Source organism: Bactrocera dorsalis, chromosome 2 (genome assembly GCF_023373825.1).
Source record: "Bactrocera dorsalis isolate Fly_Bdor chromosome 2, ASM2337382v1, whole genome shotgun sequence".
NCBI lineage: Eukaryota > Metazoa > Arthropoda > Insecta > Diptera > Tephritidae > Bactrocera > Bactrocera dorsalis.
This window is the reverse complement of record NC_064304.1, coordinates 14,998,230-15,007,415: the sequence shown is the minus strand read 5'-3', so window position 1 is coordinate 15,007,415 and position 9,186 is coordinate 14,998,230. Positions and strand designations below refer to the sequence as shown.

The 9,186-nt window shown below is 29.5% G+C and overlaps 2 protein-coding genes across 8 annotated transcripts in view; both read right to left on the bottom strand.

The window, feature by feature from the left end:
* Positions 1-1,771: 1,771 nt before the first annotated feature.
* LOC105227567 (cytochrome c oxidase assembly protein COX20, mitochondrial) lies at positions 1,772-2,538 on the bottom strand. Its single transcript, XM_011206975.4, has 3 exons — positions 2,377-2,538; positions 2,128-2,315; positions 1,772-2,041 (listed from the first exon to the last, which is right to left on the bottom strand). Exons 1-3 carry the CDS (start codon positions 2,419-2,421, stop codon positions 1,930-1,932), a joined length of 345 nt encoding a protein of 114 aa, XP_011205277.2. The 5' UTR covers positions 2,422-2,538; the 3' UTR covers positions 1,772-1,929.
* Positions 2,539-3,572: 1,034 nt separating this feature from the next.
* Positions 3,573-9,186, bottom strand: part of LOC105227568 (uncharacterized) — a 35,825-nt gene continuing 30,211 nt past the window's right edge. For 4 of the 7 annotated variants that reach the window (XM_049449629.1, XM_049449630.1, XM_019990811.3 and 1 more), the window contains exon 8: positions 7,957-8,096. Coding sequence is in view for 2 of the 7 variants with exons in the window: in XM_049449632.1 (XP_049305589.1) it covers positions 7,834-8,096 (263 nt within the window). In the remaining 5 variants the exon portion in view is untranslated. Of the gene's footprint in view, positions 8,097-9,186 lie in introns of all 7 variants that reach the window. The other 3 variants (XM_049449632.1, XM_049449631.1, XM_049449628.1) reach the window with 3 other exon arrangements.

Sequence of the window (9,186 nt, the reverse complement as noted above, 5' to 3'; positions counted from 1 at the left end):
CGACTTTCTGCTCCATCACAGTTATTTAAAGTCCAGTGGTGCGACAATCCTGTGAGTACATATATGTATGTACATATGTACGTTTTCTCTTCGTGTTCTTATGCAGCACGGCTTACAACCATTCTCATTATGTCGCTTTTTATTTCTCACGTAGTATTTTAGCAGCTTGTTTATTTTCGGTTGTAAAATGTTAATGCTTAGTTTCTTAACTAAAATGCTTTTAATGTTACCTACAAGTGAAATAACAAAAGTCACAAGGAGCAAAAAGTAATTCAATAAAGCAGTCGTGATAATAAAATGCAAATACACATATAAACATAGCTACACACATATGTACATAAAAAGTGGGTAAGTGGCTAGTCCCCAATGTACAGATGAGTTCTTACATGTACGCATATACACACACATACACGTATACAACTTTTAACTTTTTAAGTCACTATATTTTTTTTTAATTTTTTCTACTTGTAACTGGGTTCAAGCTGATCGGTTGCCCTTATTCTGCAGTAGGTTAGATAAGAATGTTTTAAATCTAATTTACATAAATATCATCACAACAACAACACCCTATTGGTCTGAGGTAAGCAACATATTGCTGACTGCCCAATAAACTGCCACAACTACCAAAGGTACTGAGGATAGGTACACGGCAGCCTTAAGAAATTGAAAAACTTTGTAATTTTCTAATTAAAGTGGAAAACTTGACGCGCTTTACTTTATTGTAACAGTTTTAGATAAGCATATGCAAAAGCGAAAAGTAAGGCTAACGATGTGACCAGAAACTGTTCGGTCTAATATGCCATGGATGATGCATACCTTCATACATATGTAAGTAGATAGATAAGCTTAGAAGTTTAATATTACAAACTTTTTCAAAAGTTTTTGTATGAAATTTCATATAAAAAGCCTCTGAAGTATGATTTTAGGTTATATGACCGACGGTGAATAATATGGTGAAATTCCATATGTATATTACAAGAAAAACGTTAGCTAAGCTGCACGGAAGCTTTAATAGCCTTCAGATGTTCGGTTTGACCGATCTGTTTCTATGACAGCTACATGATAAAGTGCTCAAATGTTTTTTCGTACAATAACATGATATTGCTAGTTCAGTTTAGGTGGCAGCTATTTGCTACAGTCGTCGGATATCGGCGGTTCCGACAAATGAAGAACTTCTTGGAGAGGAAAGTACATGTTGAAATTCCAAATCGATATTTCAAAAACTGGGAAACTATTTCGCGTATATGGAAACAGACGACGTTTACTTCTCAGGGCCGTCTGATTAGCAATCAAATGCCAGTTAGTTGTGATTAATTCAACCACAATCCCTCTCTCAGAAAAAAGAATGTTTAACCAGAGCCTAATTGACAGATGGCTGCTAACCAGACAATGAGAAAACGATACTCAGTGTTACAAACTTCGTGGCGAACTTATTATACACTGTTCAGGGTATAACAAAATCCTTTGAATTTCACTTACTAACGGAAACATTTTATTACATCTTATTTGTTGGCTTTTTTTTCAAAAATACTTAATTATTATATTTATATTTTAGAACACTTTAGTTTTATTGACCAATAAATTATTTAAAACAAATCACGTATACAACACCAGTTATGTTTAACTATGTTTTATCAATTAGAACTGAAAACACAATTACTTTTAAATCTTTTTACATATTTAAAGAAATACGCATTGAAATAAATCATATTTAATAAAAGCACATTTTTTGAAAATTCTTGTCATAAAAACACAAACATGAGGTCTTATTACATAAGGAGCAAAAAATAACTTGGCTACATTAGCTTTTTTTTTTTGTAAACACAATTACAAATGCTAAGTAACAATTTTCTTAAATATTATCTATGTATATATTCGTTCTTAGTTAGCTACAATTATCTATTTTGTTGGGTAAGTGAGAAAATCAAATTATGCCTCTTCCAGTAACTGTCGTTCTAGGTCCGTGCCCTCGTATAGACCCTGTTTACGCATTGCTTCTTTTAACTGTTGATACTCAAAACGTTTTTTAGACCATTGATACCTTTACGAGACATTATTCCATACAATATAAAAATCAAAATTTTAAATCATAAATACCTCATAATCGTAAACTGTTGAATAACATACCTGCAAACCAGCCAATAGCCAAGTGTACTGGTGAAAAATGTGCCAAAACCTACATGTGTCGACAGCCGTGTGCGCGAAGTGCCTAGGAAGGTAGCAATGCCTACCGCCACACCACCACCAATCCCGTATAGATAACTATTACGAAAGCAGGGTATTTGTGAAACATCACGTCCGAATACTTTCAGCTCCTGCAATTGCAAAGTGATGAGTGTTAGAAAATGTCATTTATTAATTATTGAATAGTTTTACTCTTCTGGTTGGTTCCTCTTCAACCATTAGTCTCGGGTCTTCCATATTTTAAACTTAATTAGTAAAACTATAAACAATCCTCCAAATTCAACAAAACAAAAATTCACATTTCACTAGGAACAGCTGTTTCGACGCTACTACCGGCACACACCGCACAGCTGTTCAATGATAATGCAGACCACGGAATTGATTTAAGATGCTTGTTGACCGCTGTGACAGTGGACAATAAAAAAATTTTATTAATAAAAAAATTTCAAAGTTACCAGTTTGAAAAAGTGGTTTAAAACATGAAAGTGCTTATTTTTTCGTTATTCGTATATACTTTTACAATCCCCGCTTTGGCCCATAAGCATGGTAATGCAGTTCAAGCATATGCTTTGGAGAGTTTCGTGATAAATGAGTGCTGCCACACGTGAGTTGGCTATTATTAACAGTTGATATTTATTTTAATATACATATAACATATAGTTGCGACATATGAGAGTTTATTAGTAAAACAAACAATCGAATGTTGATTAATATTCGGAATTTTCTTAGTTTTGAGGTTTTTAAATTAATTTTATTGTCAACTATGTTAGAGTGCACTTGAAAGTCGTGTCAATACGGTAATACTAAACTCTCCAAAAAATTTGACATTTGAAAATAAAAAGAACTCTTTATTGTTCACTATTTCCGAAAAGATGTAATTTCCGCTTTTTGATTTACCATATTAATATAGCATTTTAATTGAATATAATGCACAATGTGGTCCGTTTTAAATTATACAAGGCAGAGAACTTCCAAAATAACCGGCTTGAGCAACGCAATTAGCCTTGTTTCCATACCAGCATACAATTTTTCTTCAGAGAATATTCTAGAATCTGGTTTCCATATACTATTTAGAGTAGGTAAGTTTTATACTACGAGTATTACTAGTTCTGCAAGATTGTGTAAAAATTTTGTTCACAGCGCTCTATTGTGAGCATACTCAGTTGCTTCACTGAATTTTGAAGTATCAGTGTGAGTCTTCTGAAATCTGTATTCAAAATTCTATTTAGAGCAGATTAGATTTATACTTTTGGAATATTTACGTTGTAGGAAACCTCTGGCTTTACTAAATATTCTAGAATCTGGTTTCAAGATACTATTTAGAGTAGGTAAGTCTCATAGTTTTGAAATACTTACGATACATCCAAGTTAATGAGAATAACTCAACGTTTTTCCTCAGTAATGGCAATATATTTTAATAAAATTGCTTAAATATAAAGTGTTTAAGATTTCAACTATTTATTTTTCCCTTCTTGGTTTTGATGCTGCTAGAATAGTATGCTTTTTCAGAAAGTGATCGATTTCCTAAACTTTGTTTATTGTTTATACGTGATTGTGTCATAAGTCATATATGTATTTTGGTTTGTATGGCATTACGTAGTGAGTTTATGTGATGTACTGCGTAATTTGTTTATGTAAATTGTTAAATTAAATAACCAGTTTGGAAAAAAAATGTAAAAATTTAACTAAAGTCGATATTGGTTTGCTTCAGTGGTTTTAAAGCATTTTGTAAATTCATATTTAATTAAAATAACATTTTTTTGCAGTTGAAGAAATTGTTCAAACATAATATATTAAATCGTTCAATCTATTAGTGTACATGTATGAAACAATCTGTTGCATATATGTACTTACATATATGCGTTTATATGATGTACATATATTTTCTGTGTTGCGTTACGTTCAAGTTAAACAGAACAATAACAATGTGTTTTATTACGTAAAATATTTTTAAACTAAATTGATTGTAATGCATTGTTAAAGATTGTGAAACGGCATTTGGTTGTCATATATAAATACACATTTGTTGGTGTATGCCAATATGTATGTAACATATTTTGCATGAATTTTTATGCATGTTGTGTTTAATACGCGTGTAAGCATACATGAATGCAATATATTTAGCGTATAAGTATATATTATATTTGTATTCATGTTTGGATATTTATGTAATTAATAAGTTTTTTTTCATATATGTATGTATGTATATGGTATGTACGTGTGAATGTAAATATTTTCGTTCACTTTCTGCAAGGCGCCACAAGAGTGGATAGAACTTATATAGCGTACATAAATATGTTTGGGATGTGTAAGGATCGTAAATAAATTCTTTCTAAACGATACAATGTCATCTAATTATTATTAATTTTTGGTTATATTGGTAATATTTGGAAAACTTTCGTATCAATCGTTTATTTCTAGACGCTTTCGTATAAAGATTAAAAATGGATAGATTTTAAGTTTTCGTTTTTCTTTTACTCTTTTGTCATACAAAGTGTATATGTGTTTACAGTTATATATCAAATATATAGCTATCACTATATACGAGTATATGTATGTACTAATTTTTAATAACCGTTAGGTACATGCTATAAAGTAAATAAAGCATTTTTTCACAAGTAATATATAAGTAGATGTACGAAATTAGCTTTGTGTGTGTTGTATGTATTCATTTAATTTCAATTTAATTTGCATCACGTTTTCATGTAAATTCTTTTTAACATATACATGTATATATATATAAGCTTGATTTGCTTAGAGAAAGAGATCGTGTGTTATTTTATAACATAATATTTCTGTAATGTGTGTAGTTTTTTCCTTTTATATTGATATTTGCATTAAAAGCTATCGATTTCTAAACTACTTTAAAAACGTCTAGGCAATCGCATTTGTGAGAGTTTTTTATTTATATTTTTTTTTTACTTCTCTTTAGTTGACTTTTTGTACAACTTTCTTACTAGTACATTTACGTGTTCATATTTATTTATGTGCTGGCGTTTCTACTAAAAACAAAGCAATTTTAAAATTCTTCCCCAAATTCTAAAATCGGAATTGTTTTTGCCCACTCGCCGCGCTTATTAAACGCAAGAATGTAATTTTCATTGAGATTTCGTTGCGTATTTACAATTTTTTTTTCTTCTAATATTATTCGTAATTTTATAGAAAATAAATGTGAACTTCTATGACTTAATATTATGTATGTATATAGACGTTTTCGAGTTCGTTTAATAGTTACATGTAAAGGCATCGCAAATATACATACAGACATGTATTGACATATGTTTGCATGTTCTTAAATGTACACAGATTAGAGTATTATGCATTTTTGTAAAGGAAATTGAAATGAAATGCAAGAAAAAAGGCGCCTGGTAAAATAATGTGTCTATTAATTAAAAGTTAAAAGATAAAATTTTAAGTTTTCTATAAAATTTCTTTTGCCAAATGTAGTAATAGTAAATTGAGCAAGAAGTGTTGCAATTTTGTTTTTGTTTTGAAAAAATCATGCTTTAACATGCGAGTAAAAAATCTTCCCCAATTTTTCACTCGCCAGTTAAAGCGTTGCCAGTATGTTTTTTTTTTTTGTAATACAAATTAATTGAACTGAAATATTATATTGCAAATATGAACGGTTTGCGCTTTATTATTATTATTTACTTTTTTGTGAAAGGTTATATATACTTTATATGCGTGAAAATGAAAACAATATGCTAGCAGCGCGTAGTTGGTGCATAACCTCAAAATATTGACGTTTTTCATAAAGCATACGCTTTTAAAATTTTTTTTTTTTAATAACGCCTTGTTACGAAGGTTTTTATGTTTTTTTATTCTTTTTTTCGACATAAACGCGTTACAAATCACAAGTCGCAATTTGTTTTTTTTTTGTTTTTTTAATTAATTCTTTTTATGCTAGTTTCAATACTACACCGCTATTTCAATCTATATGAAAATATTTAATTTGAATATGAAATGTTTCAATATGCGCCTTACGCTCTATCGGAATATTAGAATTTTGAATACCATCTTATATGTATGTATGTGTGTATGAAAAGTCCCTAAATGTTTAAAAGTGTTGTACGCGATTTTTTTAAGAGTAAAAATGTTTAAGGTGCACAAATGGCGCTTGCGTAGTATTTTTTTTACTTTATTTTTTTTCATAAGTATATTTAAATTGATTTTAAAAATAAATCTATTTGCGCAAAAGACGTATGTTTAAAAATAAATAGCGTATATATGTATTGCGTAGTTATTTCTATTTTTTTTTTTACATATTTCTTGGTTTTTGGTTTTGTAAAATATGATTCCGAAAAATTTGCTAGGTATGTATTCAAAGTTTCGTACTATTTGTAGTTAAGTGTGTAGGATTTGCTATATTTCTATTTCCTTCTACTATTGTTTATGCTAGTTATTTGTTTTTATAACCGTTATTTTTAGTTTGTTCTGTAACTACCGTGGTTATTGTTATATTGTGCTTACCGCCGGTTTTTAAGGTACATACATGCAATGGTATATATATTTAAAAAAATTGTTTTTGTTTTTCATTTATTAATTTATATAGAAAAATTTGGCGTGTACGATAGCTCTGCAAGATTGTGTAAAAATGTTGTTGTAATATATGTGTCTGTGTGTGTGTGTTTGCTTACATTTGTAATATCACTAGGATAGGAAGATGAATGTCAGCGAAAGATTCATTATACTTTTCATGCGATTTTTACTAAATAATAGTTAAGTAACTTAATTATAAAGAGTTTTTCTTTAAGTTTAATGTATTCTTTTTTGTTTTCTTGCGCGAATTTAAAGCTAATATTTCTTTTAATTTAGTTAAGTATCTGCGTTTTAAAATTACTCGCGTTTTTTACTATTTTTCATTACTGTTTAAATCAGTGTGAATGTTTTTCTTAAAGTTACGGTGTATTTATTTGGTTTTGTGTTTTATATGTGCATATACATATGTGCATACGTATTTTTACATACATATGTATGTATAACGTTTATCTGCTACAGAAGTTATTTTAAATTTTTATTTATTTTTGGTGTTAAAAGCTGCAAGTATACGCGTTTATGTTTATTTTTTGTTTTTGAATAATTGTTTTTCGAAGAAGAAGAAATAAAAATATGAATTTGTTATGCAAGTTTTTTTATCGTTTTTAACAAAGCATTTTCTGTGTATTTGCGTTATTTCATTTTTGTATGACATTATTTGCTGTTAAAATAAAGTAGTATCTTAAATATTTTTTTTTAATTTTTTTTTATTTATATGATTCTTTTATTTAATTTTTTTTATATTTTTTTTTTGTTTTTTTTGCAGTTTTCAGCAAATGCATATGTGCTATTCACTCATACGCTTTTTGCAACTATTTGACTTGTGCTTAGCTATAACCATCACTCTCGTATTTATTTTATATGCACGTAATTTTATTTTATTTTTATTTTTTTGTTTTTTTTTTTTTTAACATGCTTGCAGTTTCAACTTACAAGTATGTATATCTTTTGATTTGTCTTCTTTTACTTTTTTCATACACACAAGTGTATATATTATATATACGCTTAGATTTTTTTTGTTTTTGTTTTCATTTGTATTAGCATTTTTAATTTTCCATATATTCGTTTTTTGTTTTACTTCTTGTTTCTGCCTCAATCTACTGCAATCAATCACTTTTCTGGGACTATAATCTCGACCGCCACACTTTCAGCTGCTGGATTAGCAGTGATGTTGGTGATAAGCGGCATTTGTTGTTGATGTTGTTGTTGTTGGTGATGTGGATGCTGCTGTTGATGCTGATTGTGATACTGCGAGCCCTTCCTCTCCAGCTGACCGACATTAGCTACATTGCCTGGGGCCACGGAATTACTACGCGTCGAACGTATAGACGTGGCTGATGCGTTGCTCGCGCTGGCGCTGCCCGAATGTGACCCTGCTCGTGTGTAGACAAAGCAAATGGAACCATGAGTAAAGTAAATACTAATAATATTGTGTGTATTAATTTAGCATTAAGTGTGAGGGTTAAGCATAAATTTGGTTATATTAGTTTGGGGTAACACTTTCAGCTACAAACAAATGTACAAAAACAATTTATTATATACAATATTGCATATTTAATTATTAAATAGTAAATATTTTACAGTTTAACAGTTATTTAGTACGTATATTACATTGTTACGACAATTATACATACATTCAACTATTTACAGCGCACATTTCTAGGCACACCTCTTCTATTTTGGTTTTGAGAAACAAGTACATTATACACAAAATCAGCAAATTCTGAATTTCTTTTCATGTTTGCACTCAGCATAAATGCTGTGAATTTGCAAATTTTGTGCATAATAATTAGTTACGACAATCGCAGCACATCTAAAGCGTCAAATAAGTTGTAGAAAAAGTTATGGTCGTGAATGCAACTGAAGTTCTAAAGAAAATCAAATCGGTAAGCTCCAAATGAATGCAATACAAAGAGTTAGCCGCCGTCTTGGCGAGAGAAATAAAAGTATGTAATCTTCCATACATAAATCAGAAAGATGCGTGAGTATAAGTAACGGTTTGGCTTTGTATAAGTTCTACTTACAAACATACTTTTATCATATTCATAACATTCTAGCTCCACTCATTCGTTATTTCATGCAATAATTTAATCAAATAACTATGTAAATTTAACTCATCTTAAAAACTTTAGTTACTAACTACCGTTACAACATTTTTCTAGAATCTAGCAGATTTCTATACAAAAAAGTTCAATATATGTATAAAGTATTTTACGATAAGAGCTAAACTGCCTTTCTTAAACAAGCATTAGGGGGTTACATACAGTTAGAATTTTCATAAAATCGATTTTTTTTTAAATTTTTCTTCTTACTGTACATATATTTTTCATATCGTTCCGGTAAATATTTTCAAGGTTACACGCAAATTTGAAAAGCGTTTCAGAAGTGCATTACTCGAAAACGGCTAAACCGATTAGTCTCAAATTTGAACACGTGCTTCTTAAATATATATTTTAGTAATTC